The sequence below is a fragment of the Azolla caroliniana genome, unplaced genomic scaffold (assembly GCF_043228905.1).
Source record: "Azolla caroliniana isolate FFs.n. ecotype wild unplaced genomic scaffold, voAzoCaro1.0.p SCAF_10, whole genome shotgun sequence".
NCBI lineage: Eukaryota > Viridiplantae > Streptophyta > Polypodiopsida > Salviniales > Salviniaceae > Azolla > Azolla caroliniana.
Genome location: NW_028230445.1, coordinates 2,216,992 through 2,231,633, shown reverse-complemented (window position 1 = coordinate 2,231,633; position 14,642 = coordinate 2,216,992). Strand labels below are relative to the sequence as shown.

The window sequence follows — 14,642 nt, the reverse complement described above, 5'->3', positions numbered from 1 at the left end:
TACACATCCGCACTAGGCCGAGGGGAGTTCGCATCGTCGTAATGTCTCTGCTCTCCACGGCTAGCTGGAACTGGTCGTACCCTGAGTATAGATCACCGACCGAGTAAATCGACCTTCCGGCGAAGGCCTCCGCGAACTCGTCTATGGTCGGTCCAATCCCTGCGTTCCGAATGGTCACCCTATTGACCGGTTGCAGGTCCTGAATGAAGCGCAATGATCCGTTTTTCTTTGGTACGGTAAACCATCGGTTTGAATACGGGGCGCTCGACGGCTCGAGAATGCCCATATCAACTTTCTGCTTCAACAGCTCCATCAACTTCGGGATGTGAGCTCTCGGAACCGGAATTGGCTTGAGATTCCACGGTACATGCGGTACCGTGAATATCACCATCGGCTCTACGATCGTCGGGTTTACGCACCCGATTTCCTCCGGTGAGAATGCGAAGGCTTTCCCGTGCCTTCCGAGCATTCTCCGAAACCGGTCTTCCTCCGCCGGTAGTAGGAACCCGCCCCCACCGATTTTGAGCTCCCGGAGCGTCTCGTTGGTGAAGGTGTGTCCTATACAGGCCGGATCTCGTAAACTGGGGTCCGATGCAACCCCTTTGATTCGCGACTCGCTGCCCTCCGGTAACGGTACCGCGACTGGCCTTACCTTCCGGTCCACAGTCTTGTACTTGGTGCTTACTCGGGCCGTCCGATCCGACTCGAGCCCCCGACCGAAATCCGCGATGACTTCGTACATTTCTTCGGAACATACCGGTATCGTCCGGTCTTCGTTAAGGTCCTCTTCGACTACCTTCCCCAGCATTCCCAAGGTGTCGTCGAAGGAGACCGCCTCCACGGCGCCACTGATTTCTTCGTCAGGGCCGAGAACTCCGCACGCTCGAAGTCTCCCCTCCGTCTTTGTTTTCTCTCGGCCGGCGATGCCGACCACCGTACATGCTCCGCTGTCGGAGAAGCAAAATTTCCTACCTATTGTACACGGTTTTATCGTACAGATGTGGGGTTTTCCCGGAGCATCCGGACTGTCGCGGCCCCACGCCTTGGCAGTCCTCTCTAAAAATCCTCTCGGTTTTCGGAACCGAGGGAGTCGCGGTTACGTTCGTGGTTCGGCCGTACCGTCAGAAACTGGACCGAATGGCGCCCGTCTTGGCTTTTGACCCTCGCGTAGGCCGAACCATTGTCCAGCACCTTGGTCTCCATTCGCGCCGCCGTGATGTACGGCTCTCCCAGTATGACCGGATGCGAAGACGTCTCCTGCACGAAGAAGTGCTGGTCAATCTCGACGTCGCCGATCTTGACTCGCACATTCGGACAGGCCCCGTGCAGTTCCTCGGTGGCGCGCGTTGCTGCCCTTATTTTCCACCCGTGCTTGGTGTTGATCGGCCATTTGCCCTTCTTATAGAAGTCCATGGACATCAAATTGATCTCCGATCCGTGGTCCACCAAAGCTATCACCGGTTCCTGGACATCGCCGATCTTCACCGGGGTTTCCGTGGTCGCTCGGGCCCAGTGTGGTCTCGAATAGTGGCTTTCCGCCCACTCGTCTCCCAGCGCCATGTCGTCTAGGTGCGTCGTCCGCACTTCCACCGGTCTTTCCGGTTCTGTCTCCGTCGACAGCCTCTTCCGTTTCACCAAGTCCACGATGGAGTCGTGGAACTCCTTCTTGGCGATTCCCAGCACCTCTCGTAACGACAGCTCCACCTTGCTGTCGAGGATCCGTTCCTCCAGGACCTTTCGTAAGTCCGTGGTCCTTTCTATCTCCGTCCCCAGACGGTACCCGCCCTTCTGGGGTTTATCTTGCGTACCGGCCCCGCCGGCTTCGTCCCGTCGTGGCCCGGACCGGGTCTCGTATCGTTGTGAGGGCCCGGTCGTCCCGGGTTTCCCCACCCGCTTCTCTTCTACCAGAGCCTCGTAGTTCTGGCAAGCGGCTTCCACGAAGCCCGTCCTTTCCTCGACCGGGTCGCTCCACCCGGTCATCTCCCGTACCCGTTTCTCCGCACGGTCCGATTCCTCCCCTTTAAGCCTTGCACCGGCAAGGCCTTCCAGCATCGTCGGCCAGAATCCGGCTTTGCTTTCCCTTCGGGCCTCGCCGCCCCCGACTCGAATGTCGGCCGACGCCGAGTAGTGGACGGTTTCCGCGTGTCGGGCCGCCGCCTCTTCCATCAACCTTTTCATACCACCTCGCCCGTCGTTTCGGCTCAGGGCCCTTCGGGTGTCGCTGGCATGCACCCGTCCTTCCCACAGGTACACCACCCTGTTCCTCAGCGCCTCCGCGAAGTCGCCGCAGTCCTTCCGAATGTGGCCGACTTCATCGCACCACATGCACCTGTTTCCTGCCGCCGGCCGTCGGTCACGAGCCGGTTCGCCTCCTTCCCTTCGGGCCTGCGCGATTTGGAGGTCCTTTATCGCCTTCGTCAATTCCTCCAGCGCCGCTCCTCCGGTTGAGCCTCTGACTACGCCGGTCGAAGCCGAACCGGTTTCCAACCACTCTCGGGTCTCTTCCTTTCGCACCTGTGGCGCTGGTTCGAGCTTCCTTGCTGCGACCGAGCCCGACCCGGTTGCCCCGTTATCCGCCCATTCTCGCCGTTTGTCGAAACGGCCACAGACCTTCTTGACAGCCGCCCAGTCGGTAGTGAGCCCGTCTTCGGTTTCCAGCAAGAGGCCCACTTGCTCCCGATCCCGCTCGTCGACCGACTTGACAAACAGCAAGACCCGGCTCGTGTCCAGGATGGTTCGGTCGAGCGCCGAAAGGCGCGCAAAGTTTTCCTTGAACTCCCGGAGGAGTGCCGACGCGTTTCTTCCCTTCCCCGGGGACTCCACCCATTCCATGAACCTTCGCTTCGAAAGCCGGAGCGCGTCGTCCAGCCCGTATTTCTCTAGGAGCCGACCTTCGAACTCCTCCCAGGTACGGCTCTCCGTCCGCACCTCGAGCACCTCCGCATGGATGCTCGGCATCGCCACTCGGGGAAATCCGGCAAGACGCCTTTCTTCCGGAATGTCCCGCATCAGCATCTCTGCACCGTAGGACGCCAAATACTTCGTGGCATCCTTCCCATCGAACCGGCCGATCGTGTCGACGACCGCCTCAATAGCTCTGTCGAGGGCATCGGTGCCCTCGCGCGCGTTTACAATCTGATCCACAGCCGAAGCCATGGCCTCTGCAAGATCCGACCCCCTCATCTTCTGCTCTTCTGCCGCCTCCTTCACGTCGGGTTCACCAAAGATGTCGAGATATCATGCAAGTGCGTGTGGAAACGAGGCGGGACCGCGGGGGTCTCGAACCAAAGAGCAAGCGAGGGAGGAGAAAGAGAGAGAACCTGCTGCGCAGGACCGGGGATACACAGGGACACGGCCCTTCAGCACGGAGAACGCGAACAAACACCGACACAGACAGATGCGAATGACTAAATATGTATATTAAGAAAATGGCTAACACGACTACAACCCTCGATGGGGCACAGGTTGGTTACAACCGAACAGGCCGGCGAACAGATGCCGATGCTTGTTCGCTTCGACGCACAAAAAGGGGGGGGGTAGCAGGTCGGAGGTGCTGCCGGAAGCACTCGGGCGTTCCTCGAAACAACGCGAGCCTCCTCGGAACCCTGCACAGAAAGCTATGGAGCTCAAGAAGGAAGGAAACAGAGAGAGAAGCGTCCAGAAACGGTCCGACAGCACTTCGTCCTCTCTGCGCGAGATCCCTGCAACAGCTCTTTCCTGCTCCATATATAGGCCGACGAGCAGGCCGTCATGTCAGCTTTATTCCCTGTCCCTTTTGGACAGGGATCCGCTCCGTCCTTCACGCATCCGCGTAGTTACGCCGCCGACTCGTACAGTTCCTTCGCTCGCGCGCGCGACCGAAAAGACTGTTCGCGCGGTCTTTGTCTCCACTTGTGTTAGGGCCCGTTCCTGCCGATTATCCTCCTAATTCGCTTCTATGTACAACTTGGAGCGTGCGCGCGTGAAGAACCGGTTCCCACGCCTTGGTGCGCCGATTCCGCCTACGGACGGTTTTCTTCACGACAACGTCTCTCAGCTATCCGAGAGGGAACCGAGCAGGAGTAATGCTAGTACCTCATCGACGAGAGGTACTTCCAACGATGTTGCCTGGTAAATCAGCCTCTGGAAGGCATTCATGTGCTCTGCCATACTAGAGCCATCTTGGTACCGAAGCCGCACTAGCTTCCGGAATACCAAAACCCAATTAACGGCATTCTTGTTCTGAAACATAATGTCGATCTTCTCCCAGCGGTCATGAGCCTTACTCTCTTCATTGAAGTTGTTGTACAAGCTCATGTCGATGAAGCACCATATGTACGCCATTGTCTTCATGTGCATCACCTCCCATATCGTGGCATCGATCTTGTCCGGTCTCTTGTCCCCGAACTGAACCGGCAACCCCAAGATCTTTAACCATGAGCATGTCCCTCATCTTCGACTTCCACACCGAGTAGTTGGAGCCGATGAGCTTGAACATGCCGCCAAATGAATCTTCCATTTTCTGTGTTGTTTCGCTCTAATACCATATTGACAAGAATATGCGGAATATTTCTCGGCCACAACCGAGTCTTAGAATCAACCACGCAGAAAGATGGGAATAGGAAGAGATGCACGTATACACAAACAATATGAGAGAGAGAGAGAGAAAGTACACAGTATGTTAACGTGGAAAACCCTAAGAGGGAAAAACCACGGGAGTCCACAAACTCCAACTATCACTATATCGAGAGGAATACAAAAGGGAGCACAGAGGCAACAACCTCTTGCTCTCAACCTTCGCCTGGCAGCGGCTACAACAGAGACTCTCTCTCTCTCTCTCTCTCTCTCTCTCTCTTTCCCTCTCCTCCACTCTGTACAGTAGTTACACCAATAACTATATACAACAAAATGACAACACTCAATGATATGCACAAATACTATTTGCCCTAGGTCATATTTATACTAATATGACTTTCGGGTTATTTACAGATATAGCCCCAATGGGCTCTCTGGAACATATTTATATATGTGTCCCTTCATCCGGTGAGAGGTTCTCACCAGGCCTGCGTCCTCCGGTTCTCACCGGGCCTTCCTTGCCGGGTACACATATCCCATCCAGAGGGACCGAAATCCTAACAATTTCGTGCATACTGCTTTTGCTCCTTTCATTGTCTCACTCCTTTGTGATGATGCAGCCTCCCATGGTGTCACCTCCTCCAACAATGACTATGCAAAACCAAGTGCTCTAAGAGGAAGAGTTTACACTGTGTGCACGTCTTTCTCTTTGTTAGAGTTCCATCTCCTTACCAAGGTCATATGTAGAGTTTGAATCATTATTTACCCTTTCATTGGTGAAACAGATGAGAGTGAACATCAAGCACTCTCAAGCTATTAACACTCATATATTATGATGTAAGTGAACTCTTCCTCTCCTCTCTTGAATAGCTTTTTAATTAACTAAGAAGTAAATTAGTGACATAAAGTGGCTTAATCGTTTACCCTAGCTAGTTAATGATAAACGAAGCACACCAAGTCAACACTATGCACTTTCAGTCTTGGAATGGATGCATAGGGAAGAGGGAATCAAAACTTGCTCTTTTTGTGGGTTTCATTTGGAATCAATGCAACGTGCGTTATGGAACTGTATGGTTGCATGTTCTATTTGGAAGCGTATGTTGCGCCTCATTGATGTTGCATATGGACCTAATGTAGGGAAATGTCTTTTGGATGGATGTAAATGTGTATAAGCATAATTATGAAAGACAAAAGATATTATTTACCCTTCAAGCAAGGTGAAGGTAAGTTAAGGACATACCATATTCAAGCTCAAATCGGTTGAATGTGGATGCCACAATATGGGCTACGATATCATCGGCGGTTCTGTTGAATATTTGGATAGATCGATGCAAAAATGTGTTTCAGCAAACAAAGCAAAATCTTGTTCATTGTGTGAAGGAAATTTGGTCAATGCTTATTTCAATTTTAAAAGGTCAATATGACTCCTTCACTGGTAATGAAGATACCATTTTTCCGAAACAACAATCCTTTAAAGCAAAATGGAAGGATGTGTTCATCTTTGTGTAGAAAAATGACAAAATGGTTTGGCAATATGTACCCCTCGATGGTTGTGTCCTCCATAGGTGGAGTTTGATTTCAATTATGACTTAGTGGGGGATATATCTTTCTCTGTTATCTTACCCTCCACTAGATTGTATCATTATATGCTTTGTATACACTTATTGGATTGGTAATGAAAACTATGGTATAGATTTGTTTAAGAAAAAAACAAAAGTCACTTTATGTTCATGAGTTGTGAAACCATTTTCCATGACTTCACATAGGGTTAGATGCATTCAAATCAATGAACTACATGTCATCGCGGAAGTAATGTTTGTCGACATAGATTTGCGTTGAGATGAACAAAAAAAATCCAACATAATCTTTATGGTCAAAGTTAAAAATTAGCAACAATTTAGTTTTAGTCAAACCAAACCTCAAACTTTGGGTTGATGGCTTAACAATTTAACCATTTTGTCTAAGTCTAGAAATTTGTATATTGTTTGGTTTGGGGTTCAAAGGTTTAGTTTGAGCCTTTATTGGTTTAACAACTTAACAATTTGGGGGGACATTCTAGATATGTTTATTAAATAGATAATTTAACTTTACAAATTACATAATACAAACTATCATTATGAAGTTTTACCTTTGAACCCTAATAGAAAGAACAAAAAATAGTTTGTTTTGCTTTTAGTTTTCTTTCTTGAAAATTTGAGTGTATCCTAATAATTCAATTTGACCCGAAAATGAATGGTTTCATGGTTTGTGGATATCTTGAGTTGTTTGGTTTGAGTTTGGAATTTCCTCAAACGTTTCGGTTGAAAGCTTTCATGGTTCTAATCAGCTTTAGTTTCAAAACTTTAAAACCGTTTTGGTTTGGAATTATTTGAGTTCGAGCCGCCCAAACCAAACCCACCCATTGTTGATTAATAGTTAAAGTTTAATGTATCAATACACTTGGATGCAAGTGGGCTTGCCTCAATACCAACATTTTGGTTTCATGCAAAGTTACTCCCTTTAAGCTTCCCAATATGGAGGGAGCCACCTTTTGCATGTTTGTCTTGTTGCTAATGATTCTTCTCTTCATCTTCCTTTGATTTTTTTAAAATACATAAAATGTGGTGGAATTCTTCAACATACAAGCTATATAACTACAATACGAAAGTAGCAATAAATGTGTGTGATTTGGTTCTTCAACAAACAAATGTCCTCAAGAATAACACATAAGCAATAAAGATGTTATGTTGACAAATAACCCTCCCATGGTATTATCATTTGAGAGAGAGAGAATATACCAAAAAAGACTTATAACAAAACCTGGAGGAACTTTCATAATAATAATATTTTCCAAATAAAATATAATAAATTGATAATAACTCTTGTTCAAGTTGTGTTGGAATTGGTCAGCCCAATAACTCTTTGGATTCTCTGGAAACAACGTTATAAATTGGTCTTCTCCAATCAAATCGTGCATCAAGCAATAGTATTGCAAGAGATATAGAGTGAAGTTGTAGCTACCCTAAAAAGCCAATACAATGGCCTCATGGGTAGGTCCGATGGAGTTGAAAGACAACGATTAGCCTTCATTCAACAATGCTTGTCCTATCCCTTTCTTTGAGTCAATTGGACCTCCACATAAGATGGAACTATCGCGTCCCTACTGGGATTTGTATATAACATTATCATCTGTAAAATTTTATAATAAATTGAAGGAGTTTTTCCCGGGAAAAAAAAACTCTTTATTTAGGGGAAGGGCTTGGTTTATATAGCACTCACTATCTTCTAAATGTTGTCGTGATAGAAGTCGGTGAGGTATGGGATACCATTTACATTGTAGATGAGATCGGTTTCTTATATATATAGTAGGGGCCGTTATACACTTATGACCAAAGTATAGAAATGGAGGTGGTCTTTAATGCACACATATGCCCCACACATGTGTGATCACATATGATGTGAACAGTTGAGCCTGTTATCTCATTGGGAAGCAAAGGTTGCTTTACCTTGTAAAGAATATGGGTCGTTTCCATAATTTACGTCTTTTGGATAGAAAACATAAAGATGAAATGAATATGTACATAGACTTAAACGACATGTGCGTTTCAAAATCGTATCACAAAATACTTTGACATTCAATCACTATAAAGTTTAAATAACCATTATAGCTAGTTGTATGTGGAATTGCCAATTACAAAATGAGTATCCTCCATGTACAAGAATAACTTAGCAAGACCTCATAATGTACTTTCATTTCCTCAAGTCTTCTTTGAAACAATTTCTCTATAATTGTCTCAATATTTCCAAAAGTCCTTTAAAGATAATTTAGCTATATTTTAGTGCTTTCCAGCACTTTCTGTTAAATCTGATGCTTGCCTAAGTTTTTACGCATGTCATCATCCCAAATATAAAAAATATTATTATGATGGAAATGACCGCGCTAATTAGCACTAGCGTCATACTTTGGTAGTTTTATAAGAATCGGTTTCATCCATAAGTTGTTATATATTTCTATGTCCTTGTTGTGATAAGACACTTCACTATTGTGTGTGCATTGTAAAACACCGACATACCCCTTATTCAATGACCATCGTATAATGAGTGTCTTATTTAAACACACACATACAACCTTAGGTGGTGTCGGCTATCTAATAATATTATTTTGCACAATCAATTTCCATGTTCCTTTATAATATTGAACAAATTATGGTATCAAGACAACCAGGGAGGTGAAGGGAGTGTCACCATTCAATGGTAGTTTAGAATTTGTTTCTCGTAAATAACCCAAGCACCCAAAACTCATATTCCATAAGTCAATGTAGAGAAGATCTACATATACAAATAGCAACCATATGGGTCAAAGAGGATTTACACTACATTAAATCGGCTAGAAGACATAAATGCTCTTCTCCAACAAACCATCTCGATTCTCACATTTCCAAAGACACACCCATTCAAGGCACCAAAAGACTAAACATTTTCTTTATTTTTGTACATCTATCCGCCATCATTTTGTGCATATGAGAAATCTTGGTAGATGGAAGTTAAATCGGTCCTTTGCTTTACCTATGTGTTTACGTGGGGAGAGATGAGACAAGTGTAAAACAAACAAGAGTCAATATGCTACGACAAGAGAAGAAACATGATTATTTTAAGGAAATATGTCTTATTAGCTCAATTGGACAAAAGATGGAATAATTTGAAATGATTACGGATTTGAAATCATTGTGGGATTACCAGATAATTTGTTTTTGTTTGCAACTTTTGAACTTTGTAAAACTCTATCACAAATATAGAGTCTTCCTTCATGGGCATATTGTACGACAAGGTTTTTACCCTATGATATGTAAATTCAACATGTTTGCCATTATGATGGAAGATAATCAGTAGTAGTATTAACTTTCAATTTTCAAGCATGCTTTGTATGTTAAGGCTCCTACAACCTACCCATCACATGCTACTTTATTTTGCCAACCATCATGCTTGCCACGCCTCCATGTAATTATGATCAATGACATGCGTTCTTTTTTTGAATCTGTTTGAAATGTTGTCTTGCTCCCATGTTCATATATTTAATCTATGTATTGAAAGGGTTTATTCTTTCATAATATGTGACATGTTACAAATGTATACTTGTTAGCATTCACAAGTAGGTCAAGTAACTTTTCTTTAATTGAGAAGAGGGTTCACATTTTTAAGCACCGCCCACATGTTAGATATATTTCACACATTCAATTGACGTAGAAATAAATAAAAACATACATGTAATGGATTTTATTGGCATGTTGGTTGGTGCCAATATGTTTTGTTGAAATTCAGTTATCTAGTCTTTTTCCCACAACTTGTCTCGATGAATCACGTTGAGTTAGATTTACGCTTCATTTCTTATTACAAATGCCACCTAGCTTTTGACAAAGTGTTCATATCTTTTGTTCAGTTTTAGAGCCCAATCTTTAAGCCATGAGAAACCCAAGGTAGATTCTCAATAGTTTACTTTTAATATACTCGAAGTGTCATGTCAATTCAAGTGATGTGTTGCAAGTTTCGCTCTCAAATGCACTAAAAGCAAACTCGAAAAGCTCGTATCGCATTTAAGTACCAATCAGTACAAAAACTGTAGGGTTTATAAATGCGGAATCTTAATGCGCGAGAATCCCTGCCCGAATTTTAAAATCGAGCATAGTGCAATAATCGTCTCCTTTAATGTTAAATAGAAAACATTTGAAGCATTAAAGGTACAATCATACAAACCAAATCATTTCCATATTAATGTATTAGCCTTGCGATATTTTACAATGGCCAAAGTGGTCCTCACATTTTTCTACAAATTGTAAGTTGTGGCGACTGTATGAGAGAGTAAGTGCTTTAGAAATATGTGTGTGTGTGTGTGTGTGTGTGTGTGTGTGTGTGTGTGAGAGAGAGAGAGAGAGAGAGAGAGTAAGTGAATGGAGTTACTCGCCAACTAATTACTTTAAACATGACATGAATGAGTAATATTTAACATAACAATATGGCATCCTAACGATAACCTATCCAGGTTATCCTAGAAGATTTCCATGGCATGGCTAAATAATGGGAGAGAATTATGTCATAAGATGCAAAGTGGAAAGTGAAACACATTATTTGTCATGAGCCTCTTGTTAACCATAATGATCTTACATGGAGTACATACACAAGATGTGGTGTTTTGATTACCCACACGGTGCACATGTAGGTTGCACTCTTACTCCTATTTATTTGCATGTGGTAGCAAATTCAATGATAGAAACCCATAAGACATGTACATTGATTCACAATAGTCTATAAGTCGCGATTAGCGCTGTAGATAACAAATGTCATGCAACCTTTATAAGCTAACATACAAGAACAATTTCTCCATCCTCAACCAATTGATCTTTAATGTTAGAATGTACTTCCTCGATAGTAAATGTACACATGCAACTTTCCATTGGGGAGAGGGAAAAAAGCCTAGGCCATGTTAAAAGCCTCATGATTACCTAGTGAAAGGACAGACAAGCAAATCAATTTACGTCCAAAATCACTTACAACATCACCAGACTCATTCTGACAAGCAATCATCACTTTACTAAAACTAATATGATCAATGCTGCCGATTTCTTTGTTCGGTTACGCTGTTGAAACCAATAACTCTAACCAAATTATTCCGGAAACATGGATGGTAGCAGTAAGTAGACAAAGCCCATTAAGATGATTTGCTTTGAAGACTTTACACGATCCAACTCAATAAAAAAAAATGATAAGAAATCAATAGTGTATGTATATATACACGAGAGGTATCGTGTTAACAATAATAAGGGGGAAAAAAATAGGGTTTATTTTCGAAAATCCACTAGTAGTAGTAATATGAGGTTTAAAATTTCCTTAGTAATAAAAATGGGAAGGTAATCTAGGGGTAGCATAGGCTTGGAGGGGATTCTCAAGCACCATGAGCCCATAAGCTTCTTTGAGCTCCTCGTTGGGCCGTAGTGGGGTCCACTCGAAACATTGGATGAGTCTCGCAAGCCCCAACAGCACCATACTAGTCCCTAAAGTTGCCCCCGGACACCCTCTCCTCCCTGCCCCGAACGGAACTATCCGGAACTCGGGATCGTTCAACTCAACACTCTCCCCCATGAAGCGCTCCGGCACAAACTCGTCAGGACGGTCCCAAACCTTGGGGTTCCTCCCTAGGGAGTAAGTGTTAATCAATGCCCTTGTTCCCTTGGGCACGAAGTAGCCCGCAACGTAGGTGTCCTCCAAGGAGACATGTGGTATGAGGAACGCACCGACGGGGTGCAACCGGAATATCTCTTTTACGACGGCCTTGAGGTAATGAAGGGCGGGCAAATCCTTCTCGTCGACGAGTCGGTCAAGGCCAACAACACGTTCGATCTCGTCCCGGACCTTGGTCATGACATCGGGGTGCCGCATGAGCTCCGCCATGGTCCATTCGCTAGTGATGGAGGAAGTGTCGGTGCCAGCAGCAACCAAGTCCTAGGGAGGGGGGATAGACAGCAAAACTATCAAGAATGAGAGTGTGATATACATCCACATGAAAAGAGCCTAGTTATATAATAAGCACACATTTTGGGAGCCTAGTTATTTATATATAAGCACACATTTTGGGATCCTAGGTATATATATAGATGAACACATATTTTGGGTGGATGAGAATGTGTGAGCAAGCAATACGGGGCGAGCATTTTAGTTTTCCCTACTTTTTGAAAGGCAAGCACACATTTTGGGATCCTAGGTATATATATAGATGAACACATATTTTGGGTGGATGAGAATGTGTGAGCAAGCAATACGGGGCGAGCATTTTAGTTTTCCCTACTTTTTGAAAGGCAAGGAGGCTATAATCGATGCTGCTCTCTCATCAGAGAGCATAGACCAAATTTTAATGTGAAGTATTGTGGCAAGTAACCGATGTAAGCCAATTGTGATACTCCTTATTGGCATTTTCGACCTCCCAAATGGTTGTTTCCCCCAGCGATCACATAGAATTTAAAATCTTGTAAAAATGGTTACACTAATGACATGAACATATGAATAGTATGGAAGGAGGATGTATGGATGGATGCCATGTATGTATGCATGTATGTACATAATGATGGTGCGGGCTGTTATGATGTTCTCATTATGTACTTGATGGTGACTGGAGATCTATAGAACGAAAGCAATGTATGTATGCGTATGAATGTAATGTATGTATGTATGTGCGAGTGTAAATGCAATGTATGTATGTATGTATGTATGTATGTATGTATGTATGTGCGAGTGTAAATGCAATGTATGTATGTATGTGCGTGTGTAAATGCACTGTATGTCTATGGCTGTATGTAAGGAGAAATGCAATGTACGTACGTACGTACGTATGTATGTGTGTGTGTAAATATGTACTTGATGATGATGAGAGCTGTTTTTTTATGTTCTCATTGAATGGCGAGAGAATGGGGAGGGGACAAAAAAGCAAATTCCAGGAACTATCACACCTCTCTCTCTATCTCTTTGAAAAATATCGTGTACCATTTCAAAAGTATTATATTTTAAATGGTTTTTTTAATTTTTTGCTGAACGCAGGTCTATTGTAGTCATAAATGCACTTGAATGAATGAATGAATGAAGGCCACATGACTTACAATCATGATGGCTTTCAGGGTGCTCCGATCGAGGAGCGCCGCCTCCTCCTCCTCTCCTTCGCTCTCCGCTCCGCCGTTTCCGCCGCCGCTCCGGCGGAGCGAGAGCAGTTGGTGAAGGAAGCTGCAGCTGGTGGAGGAGGAGGAGGCGGAGGAGGTGGAGGCATCCTCCTCCTCTTCCTTATTTGTCTTCTTCAACCTTTTCCCTTCCTCCTTGTACTCGTCGATGATGGCATCGTAGAGCGCATCCACCCGCGCCATGATCCGGCGCATGTCGCGCTCCCTGGCCTGCAGGTCCAGCCACCGCAGCATCGGCACGTAGTCCCCGACGTTGAAGGAATTGGTGAGCGCGAAGCCGGCGTAGATGAGCGCCTTGTGCTCCGCCGCCTCGGCGGCGCCGGCGCCGGAGGGCCCGAAGAAGCGCTTTCCCAGCACCATCCTGGTCAGCGTGTTGGACGACAGCCCACCGAAAGTGTCTCTCAGGTTCACTAGGACCGGACCACCCGCCTCCGCCGCCCGGCTGGCGATGTCCGCCACCATGCAGACCACCTCCTCCCGCCGGCCCTTGGAGAACTCCTCCAGGCGGCGCGGCGTGAGGAGCTCCATGAGGCAGAGGCGGCGCATGCTCCGCCAGTGGGCGCCGTACGGCGCGAAGGCGATGTCGCGCCCGCCGTACGTGAAGTGCTCGGAGGCGATGTTGGATGGGCGGGAGGCGAAGACGTGGTCGTGCTTCTTCAGGATGTCCCGGACGATGGACGGCTCGTCGGTGACGATGGCGTGGACGGAGGAGCCGAGGCGGAGGTAGACCAGGGGCCCGTAGGCGGCATTGAGGCGGCGCATGCCCAAGTGTGGGATGGGCCCCACGTGGGGGAGGTTTCCCACCACCGGCCATGGGGAGGGCCCAGGCGGAAGCTGCTGCTGCTGCTGCTGCTGCTGCTGCTTCTTCTTCATCGCCACCTTCATAATGTTGGTGGAGGAGGAGGAGGATGGGCGGCGCCGCCATCGCCATCGCCAGCTGAGGAGGAGGAGAGCCAGCAATGGGAGCTGAGCCGCCCAGAGGAGGCACTCGTAGAAGCCCCAACGTTGTTGTTGAATGACGGCTTCCCACACCATCTCCGCGCCTCGCATGCCTTTTCCTTCCTCTTACCTCTTTCTTCTTCTTCTTCTGCTTCTTCTTCTTTCTTCTGCTTCTGATGCCTCTTCTTCTTCACTACTCTGTTGTTAGTGGAAACTTGAAAGAGTGAGAGAGACTGAGAATAAGAATGAGAATCCCAAATATGTAAAAGAGTTGGTGAGATCGCATTAACTGCACCTCCCCCCTGTTCTCTCTCTCTCTCTCTCTCTCTCTTCATAACAGACAAAACCTCTTGTTTCCTCCCTCACAGTCCCTCTCTCTCTCTCTCTCTCTCTCTCTTCCAATTTTGGCCTTAGAAGACGTTAATATTTCTTTCTTTCTCTTCCTATGCATAC

The 14,642-nt window shown here is 45.9% G+C and overlaps 1 protein-coding gene across 1 annotated transcript; it reads right to left on the bottom strand.

Annotated features, from left to right (window-relative positions):
* Window positions 1-11,219: 11,219 nt before the first annotated feature.
* On the bottom strand, window positions 11,220-14,309 carry LOC147858667 (cytochrome P450 703A2-like). Its single transcript, XM_087326246.1, has 2 exons — window positions 13,176-14,309; window positions 11,220-12,027 (listed from the first exon to the last, which is right to left on the bottom strand). Exons 1-2 carry the CDS (start codon window positions 14,298-14,300, stop codon window positions 11,416-11,418), a joined length of 1,737 nt encoding a protein of 578 aa, XP_087182372.1. The 5' UTR covers window positions 14,301-14,309; the 3' UTR covers window positions 11,220-11,415.
* Window positions 14,310-14,642: the final 333 nt, after the last annotated feature.